Source organism: Schistosoma haematobium, chromosome ZW (genome assembly GCF_000699445.3).
Source record: "Schistosoma haematobium chromosome ZW, whole genome shotgun sequence".
In the NCBI taxonomy this organism is placed as follows: Eukaryota; Metazoa; Platyhelminthes; class Trematoda; order Strigeidida; family Schistosomatidae; genus Schistosoma; species Schistosoma haematobium.
Window position 1 is genome coordinate 79,675,019 of NC_067195.1, and position 15,898 is coordinate 79,690,916.

General features: G+C 37.8%; 1 protein-coding gene across 2 annotated transcripts; it reads right to left on the reverse strand.

Annotated features, from left to right (window-relative positions):
• Window positions 1-876: 876 nt before the first annotated feature.
• MS3_00004487 (uncharacterized protein) lies at window positions 877-15,433 on the reverse strand. 2 transcript variants are annotated; one of them, XM_051212408.1, is made up of 9 exons: window positions 15,389-15,433; window positions 11,578-11,886; window positions 11,371-11,537; window positions 11,198-11,338; window positions 11,063-11,167; window positions 10,815-11,028; window positions 10,601-10,772; window positions 1,047-4,948; window positions 877-1,004 (listed from the first exon to the last, which is right to left on the reverse strand). In XM_051212408.1, exons 2-7 carry the CDS (start codon window positions 11,816-11,818, stop codon window positions 10,606-10,608), a joined length of 1,035 nt encoding a protein of 344 aa, XP_051072590.1. In that variant the 5' UTR covers window positions 11,819-11,886; window positions 15,389-15,433; the 3' UTR covers window positions 877-1,004; window positions 1,047-4,948; window positions 10,601-10,605. The 2 variants fall into 2 exon arrangements, with proteins under 2 accessions (XP_051072590.1, XP_051072591.1); XM_051212409.1 differs by lacking the exon at window positions 877-1,004 and having other exon boundaries at window positions 4,472-4,948; window positions 11,063-11,338; window positions 15,311-15,433.
• Between the last annotated feature and the right edge of the window lie 465 nt (window positions 15,434-15,898).

Here is a 15,898-nt window from a genome sequence, read left to right on the forward strand (position 1 = left end):
GCCATTGCAAACGATTTTGAGCCATGTCATTCAGGGTCTCTAACCATCGGTTGCTATCATCTTGCGGTCCCCAACCAGGTAGTCTACACCTACCAACGTGACTCAGTCCACTTGTCAGTGACTTCATGGACTTGTGCCATGTTTTGGTTTGGCCACCCCTAGCTTTCTTCCAACCTAATCCTATACCACTGAACATCGCACGTCGAGGCAGTCGGTCGTTGGGCATACGTAACACGTGTCCCAGCCATCTCAACTGATGAAGTTTCACTACGTCATCAATTGATTTGCCATCCTTACCTAGTACCCGTTTCCTAACAACTGCGTTACTTACTCGATGGTCCCAGGATATACGAGCAATATTTCGAAGACATCTATAGTCAAATACTAGTAACCTACGAATATCCTCTACCCTTACCGGCCATGTTTCACTGCCATAAATTAGGACGAAACGAACTGCTGCGCAGTAAACACGTTAGGTGGATGCATGCGGATAAGTTGCGACAACTGAGTTACCAGTAGTAGTAGTCGGGTAACATTATGTACGAAGGAATCTTAGACACTTACGACAACGAGAAGAAGTAGAAGTCATCAACTCAACTAGAATCTGCTGTGCATAAAAAATGTCTTGTTTTAGTCTTAAAGATAGAAATAAGTAGATGTTCTAAAGAATCTGAAGAATTCTTAATACTAAAACTAACTAACTCCTGTTTCTGATTTTTAGAAAACTTTCTATCCCTTAAAATATGTTTGTTCTGAAATGAGATTATTTGTAAACGTTACAACATCCAACTCGTAATTATTGCCAAACAATCCACGTTAAAACATCACATATCGGTAAATAATTGTAGAAAATGTGGTTGAGTTGCTACAACTCATCGCGTTGGGAGTGCAAAAAATATTCACTTTTGTATCACGTCAATAAAACCAGCAGGAAACAAAAATATATGTTTGAATCCCTCGTATTTTTCGATTTTATGAAAAATTTGTTTTTTCAGCTACGTTTTCTAAAACTCAAATAATATCTCAAATCAAATAAGCGGACTGACTTCGTGCGTTGATTTGACTACCTGAAGTTTGTGCTGATGATGTCGTTCAAAAGAACGATGAAAGCTCCATGACCAAACCATCCAGCTCAGAGAACAAAACTTCATCAAAATCATCCACCTGAGCTACAAATCTTCTCCACCATCTCAGTATCTAAAAACATCATTATAAAAATAATAGATGTTTCTCGATTCGAGTGGTTGATTTTAATCTTTTATCTGAAATGCTTGAAAAAGTTTAAATGGCTTTATACAACAACTCTAAGGCATAACGCAATCAAAATGGAAATCGACTTCAATCCGACTACTTAGTAGTTCTATCTCATGACAAGCGAAATAATGTGCAGAAGCATGTGAAAGACTGGACTGTGAACAAACCCGGTAGGCATTTGACAGTAATGTTGGTGAACTATGAAAAAAAACTATCCAAGTGAATATTTTAGGAACATAAAAAAACAAAGATCTGATTCGAACAAAATATGACTACCGGCGTTTCAGTAAGTCAAATATGAACAGTCAGCTGGAACTCTGTACAGCCAATATATTTCCGTGATATACAATATTTTTGATGGAAAAGATATTTTACACAAAATGGTACTTTAAAATGTTAGAGTACATGACCGATGAAATCATCCTTTCAGTCACCTTTCGAGTGGTTTCGTAACTGGTGTTGACAGACCATAGATGAGAGCACTCAACTATCGGTTGCAGTTACATTCCTCTATTTTTCTCTAGATCCCGAACTTATTATTACTATTCCATTAACTCGCTTCCTCAGCTGTCCTATTAGATACAATAGTTCGGACAGATACATACTTGTACCAAATCCATAGGTATTTACGACTGCTCAACATTAATCTACTGAAAGTAATCTGATCACATACAATAGATTTTGAGATCATTTCAGTAAATTTATCTTGGAGAATGAAGAAACAATATTGTGGCAACAACTAACAATATAATCATGATTTAAAAGCTAGGAGTTAATGAACATATATGAATTACCATACAAAATCTACAAGATATTGATAGACAAATAATTCACTATATGCATAGACGGTTAATATTTCAAGGTTAAAAATTGTGAAAACTAAATGATTCTTCACACTACTACTGTTATAACAAAAGAAATGTGAACAGCATAGTTATTAATGCATTCAGAATAAATAAGTATTTTATCTAAACAATTCAAACATAAGAATAATGATACAAATGGATGTACATACTTAGAGTTGTTCAAATTAAGTGAGATTAAAAAATAAGCTGCCTGATTATAAAAGTAAAAATTTAATCAATCAATTCGCAAGATTTATGAACATGACCTTAATTTTTCATGACGGCTACAGGAATGCGCGTTATATTAAAAGCAGACAATCGATTTATTTACAAAAGTATCGTATATAGTTAGCAAAAGCTACACTAAAAATGAATGTAAACATTTTATGTTGTTAAGAGTAATAATCGAAGTTTGTATGGTATTCTAGTAAACTCTACCAGGTGTCAATTCATTATGTCTTAGTTTTAGCATTATATTTTCTAGAAACAAAATACACACGGATTACTTGATAATAAAAACTAGGAATAGCCCGGCAGTATACATAAATAAGGAAAATACGCCCAATTTCAATTTAATGTCTTTCGAAGGTTTATAACGTTCACCCGATTGTAGTTTGGAAAGAAAATAGGTCCACCTTTATTTGCTTTAATGCGATCGGCGAGAATGTTAATAAATTACATGTGATCAATATTTCACCATAAAATTTTCGATTATAATAGAAGACAGAACACTGAATGTCTAGTTACAAACAAACTAGTTTGTCGATAGATCAATTCAATATAACTGTTTGATATTGTGTGTGGATTAGAGGTTTGTAATTAATAAATGTTGACAATATTCCCAAATAAAACAGGATATCATGAAAATATACTTGACCGAAGTTACTTATAAAAACTTTTTCATGTTTTAATTATAATGAATATCAGATAATTTAAGTGAAAAGGTTTGATACGACAGGACTGGGATTCACTAATTATATAGTTTAATGTTCAGTAAATGATTGAAATTTTAAATCTTACTCCACGTACTCTAGTTTAGACTACTGGGTAAGATCATGATCATGCATATAATTGAGTATAATTTATTTACTGTTTATAATAAACCAGTTGTATGGAAAGGAACACAATTTTTTTTCAAAACACATCACAGCAATCACAGATTAAACTAGTAAAAAATCTCTAAAGTGTAGGATATATTTAGCACTATCCAGTGTCTGCAACAATACACTAATCACACAAATAAACATAACATTAGTATGACTAATGGATTATTGATTACGGCGCTTGAACTCTAACCAGTAAGCTGCAAGTTCGGATCCCGCCTCGCCAGCTTTCATGGTATTAATTAGATCCGATTACATGAAACGGCCTGGTAAATGAGCTATATCAAACTAATAATCACCTGGTAAGACAAGTTTTATTAATCACAAAAATGAGTGAGACAGGTACTAACGAAATAATTAAAGTACAGACAATGATTTTTGAGTACTACAGTGAGATTGGTATCCTGAGCTGTACTACCATGACGCTTAATATCACGATAAAATTCATCACATGACATCTGAAATTGATTAGATGGAGCATTAAGCAGGTTAGATAAAAATGTACAAGAAAGTATAAAAATAGTAAATGATAATTTTGGCGGAGCTCGGTTATCTGACATTACAAAGCTACCCAATCTAGGATCGGTTTGATAAACAGCCAACCATATTACACTGTTTGGAGAATGCTTTGCGCTCTAAATTCTTACATCTATGTATTGGAAGATGAACGCTCATTAAAGATTTAGTCGGATGACTAGCACCTGATTTACTTACATCACTTACTTTGTTAGCTGTAAACTGAAAAAAAGTATTGGTCGTGAAATCAAATCAATCACGATCACACTCAGAAGCAATCAGAAGAACTAATTGCGCTTCATTTTTAATACACGAAATTAGGTGTACAAACTGTCTAAATATTTAATTATTGCTCAGTCGAACCCCCAAAACGCGATAGCTTAATATTGCTGAAGGCTATTGTTTACACTGAAAATAAAATGAGCTACATACTAGTATTATTTTTTCAGCCATATTAATTATTGAGTTGGTTTAAGTGCAGAATATAATCCTTGAAGTAACAAAATCCACATTACTACGTCACAACACCAAAGTAGTTTAAGCAAACAAAAGCACCAAGAACATTTGTGATTCACCTTAAGAATCAAATAAAAAAGATGTTTGATACTTGCTATTTTTAAGATAAGGGTATAATCCTCCAGTGTGCAAGCGGACAGAAAATTCTCCAATGTGCTTTCATATTTACGAGCATAAAATATTTTATAGATGTATATGACCTTATTCGTAGCTGGATTTTTTTTTCAGAGACACACGTAATAAAATAAGTGCATTTTTATGATGATGCAACGATATTCTTTGAGAAAAAGATTATATAAATATAAGTTAATAATGAAGTCAATTCAAACATTTTAGTATGGAAATGTAAATTAAACGCTACACACAATGATAAAAAGAGGGTTTGGTAACATTCAGTGCTTATCAAGATGAATAGCCATTTAACGTAAGTAAACACGTAAGGAAGTGTTAACACATGTACAATAAAATCCATTAAGTTTTACATTAAGAAAACAAACGCATTTTGATAAACACAATCAAACGCATACTTATGAGAACATATATTACAGTATAAATATATAGACTTAATGTGATTTATGTGCATGGTCAATTCATCATTCATTCATCATCACGCATTATTATCAGTGGCACCAATTGCAGAAACTCAGTAGAAAATTTGATGTAGCCTTTCTGATGATTCACTCTTTTTGTACAGACAAACACAGACGTTCAAAGCTAAATTGGAAAGAGTGTATAGATAAAACGAACAAAGTTAAATTAGTTTTTATTATACAGAAGCTAATAATCACACTTCATTTTATTGTAACAATTGACAAACAACATATTTTGTGTAATGAATCAACTTTTGTTTCTCAGTGGACGACAATATTTAGCCAACAAACCAATAAGATACTTTAATATAATACAAAATAACAGCATTGACTAAAGGTGACTTTTATCCCAATTGCTGAACTAATATGCAATTACATAGTACCATTTATTTATTATTTTACTGACAAGGAAACAAAGAAAGAGTAGGTGAAAATAGGTTAACAAAATACTAAGGATTATACAGTATGATATTAGTTACTCCGAGATTATAGGTAAATCTTACTGACGGGTGTCAGCACATACAGAACCTCTGTTTAGACCTCCCAAACGACTTCGTTAAATATTAAAACCACATAAATAAGAGAAAATGAATAATAAATTTAGAAAATATACATTTATTAGATTAAAATTTTAAATACAAAAAATTAAGAGTACGTATTGATCAAACCATAAATCTTTATGGATAATAAGTAAGAAAGAAGTATTTGAGTAGTTATTATATTGATAACTGCCAATAAAATGGTACAGCAAGAACATAGTAATGGATTTGAGCATTCACCTGAAATATTTTTGTCACAATATACTTGAAGTATCAATGTATTAGCAGTATCCACCACACCTAACCTTTATATATTCTCCTTTCTATTTGTAGGTGCCTAGTTTGGTAAAGTATCTGAAAACTGACTTGAGATCACTTTGTTTTCACAGTGAAGACGGTACCACTTTATATCGCTATAAGAAAATTGGCTGCACATCTGGAACAATGTTTACATTTGAAGAAATGACGCTTATATGGAGAACTTAATTTTGTGTATTTGTAGGAAACATTACTTATAGATCTTAAAAAGCATTACAGTGAGTCATTACATCTACCAAAGACAAAGACATGAGTTAATATAGAGAAATTAAACCGATTTTGTATATTAAAGTTACAGAATTATAAGCTTTTCCATCTAATTGATATGTAGTATCCAGTTCGTATGATCACCGGTCATACAACAAGATATATTCACTAAAATTAAACTGCTTCAAGTTCAAATTATTATTCGGGTATGAAGTAAAATAAAGTCAATGCATGCTTGGTCCCGTATTTTGATATATAATAACAAATGAGCAACTCCGCCTGTAGCTCTTTTAGAGTTACTGTCGGTCCCAAGCCCACAAAAAGAAAGACTGGGCGTGGGATCGACAACCCCATCCGATAGAAAGAAATCTAGCTAAAAGACACCAACCAGAATACACAACTTAAACCATTTAAACTCTGCCTTACAAGTTGATGGAAGAATTATGACGCCAGATGATGAAAGCCGAGATTCTTCAAATGTCACGAGGCCGATGCCCCTTCTAACAACCAGAGCAACAACTTATATAAGTACATGGGATGTTCGGACAATGTGGAAGACCGAGAAGGCCAACCAAATAACTGCGGAAATAATGAGATACAACTTGACAATGCTCGGAATTAGTGAAACGCACTGAACCCGATCTGAACAGAATAGGATATATTCGGGAGAGATGCTGCTGTACTCTGGTTACAACGAGGAAAATGCTCCGCACACTCAGGGAGTTGCTTTGATGCTGTCCGAAGAAGCACGGAAAGCTTTCATAGGATGGGAATCTCATGGACCCTGAATCACCAAAGCACCGTTCAAAACGAAGTAAGTGGAAATAACAATGAATATTATCCAATGCAATATGCTCATTAATGGTAGCAATGACACCAATAAAGATCAGTTTTATGAGAGGTTGCAATCAATCATATTGAAGTACCCAAAAAACACCTCACCATCATGATCGGAGACCTAAACACAAAAGTAGGAATGGACAGCACTGGATATGAAGATATTGTGGGACGGCATGGTCTGACTGTGAGAAAGGAACGACGGTAGTGAGAGATTGGCAAATTTATGTGCATTAAACAAATTGGTTATAGGCGGCACAAAATTCCCCCAAAAAAAACATATACAAATCTATATGGATCTGTCTCACCGGATCACACCACGGGGAACCAGGTCGATCATATTTGTGACAATAAGAAATTCAGAAGGACAATGGAAGACATGAGAACCAGGATCGGAGCTGATCACCAGATCACCACCTGGTTGTGGCCAGGATGAAACTGAACTGAAGCTAAGCAAATACTGGAAAGCTGGGAAAACAGCAGTACAAATGTCCAATACAACATTAATATGAGATAATAACAATCACAACCAACTCAAGATAACTCTCAACAACAGGTTCTAAGCCTCACAGTATCTGCTCAAAGAAGAAGAAACTACTACTATAGAGAACAACTGGAAAGGGATCAAAGAAGCACTAACTCTAACGTCTCAGGAAGCACTGGGTGGCAAGAAGCATCATCACAAGGTATGCATCTCTATCGATATCCTGGACAAAATTCAACAAAGGAAGAACAAGAAGACAGCAATTAACAGCAGCCGAACAAGAGCAGAGAAAGTCAAGGTCCAAGCTGAATACACGAAAGCAAACAAGCACGTGAAGAGGAACATTAGGGTAGATAAGCAGAAATATGTGGAAGAGCTGGAAACGACAGTGGAAAAAACTGCAAGAGAAGGAAATATGAGACAGCCATATTATGACACAACGAAGAAACTAGCGAGGAAATACAGTACCCAGAGAGACCAGTCAAAGACAAGAAAGGCAGGACAATCATCAATATCCAACGGCAAAGGAACAAATGGGCAGAATATCTTGAGAAACGCTTGAATGCACCAGCTCCACTGAACATCGAAGCAGCACACACAGACACTCCTATAGATGTCACTCCACCAACGAGCGAAGAAATCAGGATGGCCATCAAACAAATCAGGAGTGGGAAAGCAGTAGGACCTGAAAGTACACCAGTCGAAGCACTAAAGTAACACATAGAAGCAACTGCAAGTATGCTCCACATTCTATTCAAGAAGGTTTGGGAGGAAGAAGTGCCATCGACAGACTGGGAAGAAAGTTAGCTCACCAATATATCAAAGAAAGATCTGAGCAAATGTGAGAACTACGGAGGTATCATACTACTATTGGTACCAGGAAAGGTTTTCGACAGTGTTGCTGAACCGGACGAGAGATTCAGTAGACGTCCAGCTTCGAGATCAACAGGTCGGATTCCGTAAGTATAGGTTGTTCACAAACCAAATCGCGACACTACGGATCATCGTTGAACAATCAGTTGAGTGAAACTCGTCATCATACATTAACTTCCTTGATTATGAGAAGGGATTTGACAGTGTGGACAGAATATTATGAAAACTTCTTTGACACTGTGGAGTGAGTACCTGAAAAGAATATGTAATTCACACGATGGAATACAGTGCAAGTCGTGTATGCATGACAGATGACAAATGCATCCCAAGTGAGGATCGAAGACAGACAAGACTGTTTACTCTCATTCTTCCTCTTTTTTCTGGCGGTCGACTGGATTATGAAGACCTCGACATCTGAGGGAAAGCACGAAATTAATCAGTAGATTTGGAATTCGTAGATGACGAGGCCCTTCTATCCCACACACATCATCAAATGGAGGTGAGGACAACTAGTGTAGCAGCAGCCTCTGCAGCAGTAGGCCTCAATATACACAAAGGAAAAGGCAAGATCCTCAAATACAAAACAGAGAACACCAACACAATCACACTTGATGGAGAAGCTCTGGAAGAGCCGGAATATTTCAAGTACCTGGGGAACATCACTTATGGACAAGGAGGATCGAATGCAGACCTAAAGGAAAGGATTGGCAAAGCAAGGACAACATTCCTACAACTGAAAAACATATGCAACTGAAAACAACTGTCAACCAGTATCAAAGTCACAATCTTCAACATGAACGTCAAGACAGTTCTACTCTACGGAACTGAAACTTGGAGAACTACTACAACTATCATCAATAAGGTACAAGTATTTATGAATAGTTGTCTACACAAGATACTCAACATCCATTGGCCGGATACCATCAGCAACAGCCTACTGTGCGAGAGAACAAACCAGCTTTCATCTGAAGAGGAAATTATGAAAAGACGCTGTAAGTGGGCAGAACATACATTTCGGATTTCACGAAACTGCATCATGAGGCAAGCCCTGACCTGGGATCGTGAAGGGAAACAGAAAAGAGGAAGACCAAAGATCACACTGCATCGGGAATTGAAAGGAGACACCAAAAGGATAAATAGCAACTAGAAAGGACTGTCCAGGACAGGGTTAGATGGAGTGTTGGTGGGCGGTCTATGCCCATCCAGGAAGGGCGACATGCGTAAGGAAGTAACAAATGAGCACAGAAAATAAGTGAGTGCACTGACTAGTTTATGTATTTCGCTAGCAATAGTGACTGTGGATGGAGAATTTACAATCTTACCAAGAGCAATAGACATTTAAATACATGAAAGCATAAAATGGTTACGGAGGCTGATCGCTCACTGATTAGTGGAGAGTTGCGTAGTGTTGTTATCATAGCTGATATTAAACACGACCTTTCCAGCTGGTAAGACTAGCTTACCCAGAATGTGAGGTTCAAAGTCGGGAATACGAATAGATATTCGACGACTGAATTCCATTAAATGTAAAGACAAGTAACAATGATTATTTTCTATTTAAGCCTTACAACAAACTGGAAACAAGAACTTGAAACTTATAAACTATACACCCCACCAACATGTAAGTATTCTGTACCACAATGCGCACGACATTACTAAAAGGTTGTGAATAATGACCAGTCAAAGTGAAAGACAACCATACCACTGATGGGATCAATGTCAATCATATGAGATGTACTGTCAAGACTTCCTTAGATTATTAATTCTATTATCAGGGGAAATGTCTGGCTATCAATATGAAAGCCTTACTAAGAATATCTCAGTTTGATAAAAGCCTTTTACGTTAAAAACACCAACTGTATCTGGTGAATGAATACATCAATAACTACATCAACCAATAAAGGGGTATACTTGTGCAGAGTTAAATAGGCAATGATTCTCCAGGTCGGAAATCAAATCTTGCATTTACCACATAAAAACGTCTTTCATTTCAGTTAAAGGCGGTCATTATTGGTTTGCTCAGGCATTTAATTGACTTAGATTTATTGGACTGATAACATAAATTTCATTATAATCATCAAGAACACTCAAATGATACTATAAACTCAACTTCGTAGACATATTATGATGATCCATGCTAACTTAGTTAATTAACTAGGGGAATTCTTCACCTCATTTCTCATGTGGTCTGGGGTAGCTAATTAAGTGCATCATAAGTGTTGGTCACTTCATTAATCCCAGTCATACTTTCATCATTTGGTCAACCTGTATTAGGCGACAGCTTGAAAATCACTCCATTGATTCCTGGATTGTTTAAACATACGAAAAAATTAGGCATGTCTACTGAGTTAATGGCTGTGTTCCACGGTTTTACATACAAATATAGGTACATATGTTTGACCAAATATCTAAAAAACTAATGCGCTCACACAAATTAAGTAACGCAATATGATGGAAAGAATTATCATCACAAAATAGCGATTACTTCAAATACTTCAATAAATGTGGATAAACATACCAGCCCTACATATTAATTCTGTTTGCATATGAGTTGTATTGCCGCTGATATGAAGAAAAATTGTTTCCGAATGGTGAATGAGACGCCATATTATAACCTTGCATGGAATTATACATACCAGGGTTGAAATCACGTGAACCATGGCCATTCATTACTGAGTTGTATTGCCAGGCTAAAACGCAAAGGAGATGAATTTACAGTACAAACAAAATACCCCAAGGGTTGTGCGAATTTCCAAAGTGCGAATTAGGATACATAGGACCATTTCGATTTTGCTGAGGGTGTAATTTGGGGACTGCAGAGCCGATTGACACACAAACACCTTCTATAACTTGATCTTTTCCCAGTAGTTCCGCTGCAACTTCAGGATCTTCGAATGATACGAAGGCAAATGAACGAAAAGGCTTGGGAATAAATACATCGAGTACCTATCAGCAAATAAACAATGAAAATGCAACTTACTGCACCAAATTGTGAAAAGTAATCTCTTAGCACAGAGGCTGTAATGGATTCAGTAATTCCACCCACATGTACCTTTCGGCTTACTTCTTGACGATCTCCTTCCAACTACGGATTTTGTAAGAACATCATCCTTACCTTGGAGATGGGTATTCTGACGTCACACAAGCGTCCATCTATACTATGTCGTTCAGACAGACACATGATTTGCGATTCCATATCGCTATACCGAATGAATCCGTACCCTTTGCTCAAATTGGAATCTGGATGTCTTTTAACCTGGGCGACATGATAAATACAACAACAAATACCTGAACTGTTACGAGGTCACCGTAACGTGAGAAATATTCCTTTAGTGTGGATTCATCAGTTTTCCACGCCAAGTTTAAAACAATTAGGTCTGTGCACTTCTTCTCCTCTAGCTTTTTAAACTTCGAACTGTAAGTATCTTTCTCTTCTATACCTTTCCGCTTATTTTCTATATATCATTACGGAATACCACACAAAGATAAAGGTACCTCTAGGTAATGCACACTGATAAACATGTACCCATCCATCTGATGGGGCATAGAGTTTTCCATCATTAAGCCTTACACCCCTCAGGCAACCTGAATCAGGAGCTAAATACTTGAGACCAGTTGACTTTGGAAACACGGACTTTAGTGTGGCAAGAAGTACTGTGCCATCATCTTCAATCGGTACCTCAATGGGACTCTCATTATCATCTTCGCAAACTCTAATAAATTTTACTCCTGCCATTATGATGCTATAGCATTCAGTTGCTGACAGGTTTCCGTCTGGATTGGAGGTAAGTTAAGTGCGAGAATCTGAAGGGAGTAATAAAAGAAAAAAAACACGACAAGACTGTGATTTATGGACGAACCAATCAGACTTAAAACAACAGGTTTCGGATTTTGGCGTGAAATTCATTCAACCATTCGGCTAAATAGCGTTTTGGCATTTTAGATGATGTCAGTTCGTGATGAAAACCCTAAATGTGATTCATAGCCCTAACCATCAATTGTAAATCAGAATCCTTATTATTCACACAAGCTTATAACACTTACTTATACCTGCTGATTAGGTGGACATTCTCAGGGTCACTTTGGCAGCGTTCAAAAGACGTTCACAAACTATGGTCTCACTTAGAACACTAGGTACAGCATAGAGGGGGAGTCTGTAGCTGTATTCCGGCCTCACAAGGATGTTTGGGTGATAGTGAGCCATGACTTTAAGACCGAAGCCCACTTCTGTGGGGTCGCAGCTACGGGGTTTACAACCCTATGGGCTTTAAGGCTGACATTTACAAAGTTAGATACTGATATGTTCACTACAGTATACACAACTTTAGGGAAATCCAAACTTGAAAACTGCGCTCAGGCTGCAAATCTCTGTTTAAAGGGTGACTCAGATATCTTGGAAAAGGTACAGGGGGCAGTTACCCATGCAACTCCAGGGTTTACCATACAAAGGGCGGCTTGGGAAGCTAGACCACTTTGTCCTATCGCACATTAACAGGTGATCTGACTTTGATACAGGACACTAAGAAATGATTTCAGTCAGTCAGTCAGCTACAACGTAGGACTAGGCACATATGTGCATCGATCCAGGTTGCCATACCGCATCAGCACAACAAGATGAACACCGGATTCATAGCAGTGGTTAGGTCAAAGGTAGTAATATGTAGGAGAAAGATTGCATATAGAGATATAGTACAAGAAGAAAGAATTGGTTCGTAGAAAGAAAGATATGAAGCGATTTTAATCTCTTAGTTTAAGGGAAGACAGGGAATGTATACACCGACGCCATTGTGATCGATTCTGAGCCATGTCACCAAGAGTCTCCAACCATTGGTTACGATAGTCACGCGGACCCCAACCAAGTAGTCTGCATCTACCAACATGGCTCAGACTAGAAGTTAGTGACTTCCAGCACTGATGCCACGTTTTGGTTTGGCCGCCCCTAACTTTGGACCCAATATATCTCCTCTTTTTCTTCTTACCAGATCAGGATAACTCAGAGGACATACCAGACAAGTAGAAAAGCCAATCATCAATCCTTGGGACGGACATCCCTGGATAGGGCGGGATATTCGACGCTTACTAAGACAAAAGAAGAAATGCTGGGATGTTGCCATCCGCCTTGGCACAGCAGGTACGATGGAACGCTACAGATCGATAAGAAACGAGTGTATAACTAAAATTCGGGAAGCGCAAAGAAAATATGAAATGCAGCTGGCACAATCTGCACTCAAGCAGCCCAAGAGGATATTCTCGTACATAAACTACAGAACAAGGATTCATCATTGGATTCCTAACCTAATTAAAGTAGGAAGTGAATCTGAAATGATAGAGGAAGATCAGGAAAAAGCTGAGGTTATGGCTGACTATTTTGGGGCAGTTTTCACTCAAGAACCTCCTCCAGAGAAAAAACCAGACCCAATTACAGAGTCAACAAACCAGCTGCTCACCATGGATTTCGACCAAAACGATGTGCTTAAGGCTCTTAGCACCCTAAACATGGAGAAGTCAACAGGACCAGATGAACTACACCCTAAAATCTTGAGACATATTGCCCAATATATCGCAGCCCCACTGACTGTGATATTCAAAATGTCACTTGACCAAGGTGTGTTACCTATGGACTGGAAGGACGCAATCGTCACTCCCATACATAAAACAGGTTCACGACAAGTTCCATCGAATTACAGACCCATAAGCCTTACCAGTGTTGTAATTAAAATACTGGAAAGAATAATCAAACGGACCATAACGGCATTTATGGAAACCAATAACTTGCTGAACATGGCACAACATGGTTTTAGAAAGGGTCTATCCTGTACAACGAACCTCCTTATAGCTAGGGAGCTCTGGATTAATGCGCTAGACAACGGAAACTCAGTGGATGTTGTCTACATAGACTTCAGTAAGGCTTTTGACAAGGTGCCAACTAATAGACTGCTATTGAAGTTGGCAAACCTTGGTATTGCCGGACCTCTTTTAAAATGGATTAAGGATTTCCTAGTAGGTCGTAGGCAAAAAGTAAGAATAAATTCCAAGTGCTCCATCTGGAGACCAGTACTTAGTGGAGTACCCCAAGGTTCCGTCTTAGGTCCTTTACTTTTTATAATGTACGTTAATGATCTTACAAGTATAGTACAGTCTCCAATGTTATTATACGCTGACGATGTAAAAATTTGGCGAGTAATAACAGGAGACAAAGACGCATTTACTCTTCAGGCGGACTTAAATAATATGATGAACTGGTCTAAAGAGTGGCTAATGCCTATCAACTCGGAAAAGTGTGTCTACATGCACTTGGGGGATTCAAAGGTTAATAGGTACAACATAGGGGATGTGTCATTACCCGTAGTCCGGTCTCATAAGGACCTAGGGGTGACAGTGAGCAATGATCTTAAGACGACGGCCCATTGCCGGGAGGTCGCAGTTAAGGGGTTTCGAACCCTTTGGGCTTTAAAATGGACATTCACTAAGTTAGATTCTACCATGTTCACCACATTATACACATCCTTAGTGAGAACTAAGTTAGAGAACTGTGTTCAGGCTGCAAGCCCCTGTTTAAAAGGTGACTCAGACATACTAGAAAAGGTACAGAGGGCAGCTACGCGTGCAATTCCAGAACTCCGGGGTTCATCATACAAAGAGCGGTATGAAAAGCTGAACCTCTTTACTCTGTCCTATCGCAGATTAAGGGGAGATCTAATTTTGATGTACGGAATACTGAGAAATGACTTTGGGCCTAACTTATTCTCTCTTTTTCCTCCCACTAGATCGGGACATCTCAGAGGACAGAGCAGGCGAGTAGAAAAGCCAAGAACGAACAAAATACCCGTGGCATACAGGTTTTCACACCGAGCCATCAATACTTGGAACCTGATGCCCGAAGCAGTGGTGTCCGCACCCTCAATTGACTCTCTCGAGAGAAGACTGGACACTCACAGAAGCATACTAGAAAAGGAATAACATAGGCCATAGGCCTTCTGTCCTTACTACACAAATCTGAATCTGAATCTGTGTTACTCGAAGTGGTGTCCAACCGTTTAATCGACTCATTCAAGAAATTAGACACTCAGGAGCTTACTAGAAAAAGATTAACACATTCCGTAAGCTTTTTGTCCTTACTATACTAAGGATTTTTCAGATTGATATGTTTATACACAAATCTGAAACTGGAAAGTGAGCAGACAACTCGTTAGGCACATAAATTAAATTTAAAACAAGCAACAACTACCAGCACTCAAACTTTGACTGAAGGTAGTCTGGCAAATGAAACTAGAAGCTAAAATCGATGATGTTGCAATTGTCTTACAACGCAAAAAACACAGTAGCCGCGCTCTACATCCAAGGATCAAATGGTTCAAATGGTTCAAATGGTTGTGGACGGAATAGAAGAAGCTTTCGCTTAACAGGCTTCCGTGTCTAGTAGCAGGGGATCACCAAATCCTCCAGGCAGGAACCTAGGTATGTTAACAATAAAAAAGGAAAAGAAATTGGTAAATCATAATGTGATGCTGTCCTTGGTCCTTAAGAATAGGTCAAGTTGCCTCTTGAAGGACTCCTGAGAAGTCGCTTGGACTAGCTCGGCCGGCAGCGAATTACAGCTTTTGACAACTCTTAAGGAGTAGAAGTTGTGTCTACATTCCGTCTTGCTATGTTGTGTTTCCAGTTTCTGGGTGTTACCCCTTAGATTATTATTCGAACTAAGCTTAAGTAGGTGTTTAAGAGGATGTCCAGAAGTGTTAAGAATACTATAAGCCATTAGTAAATCACCTCTAAGACGCCTATATTCTAGTGGGTAATGGTCTAGTGAACGGAGGCG

What these genes read in the sequence shown, in the direction of transcription:
- MS3_00004487 (XM_051212408.1), bottom strand. Translation starts at nt 11,818, where the DNA reads ATGGCAGGAGTAAAATTTATTAGAGTTTGCGAAGATGATAATGAGAGT. An exon ending in TCAGTGTGCATTACCTAGAG is followed by an intron (nt 11,538 to 11,577) that starts GTACCTTTATCT and finishes AATGATATATAG; the next exon opens with AAAATAAGCGGAAAGGTATA. An exon ending in AAATTCGCACAACCCTTGGG is followed by an intron (nt 10,773 to 10,814) that starts GTATTTTGTTTG and finishes TTTGCGTTTTAG; the next exon opens with CCTGGCAATACAACTCAGTA.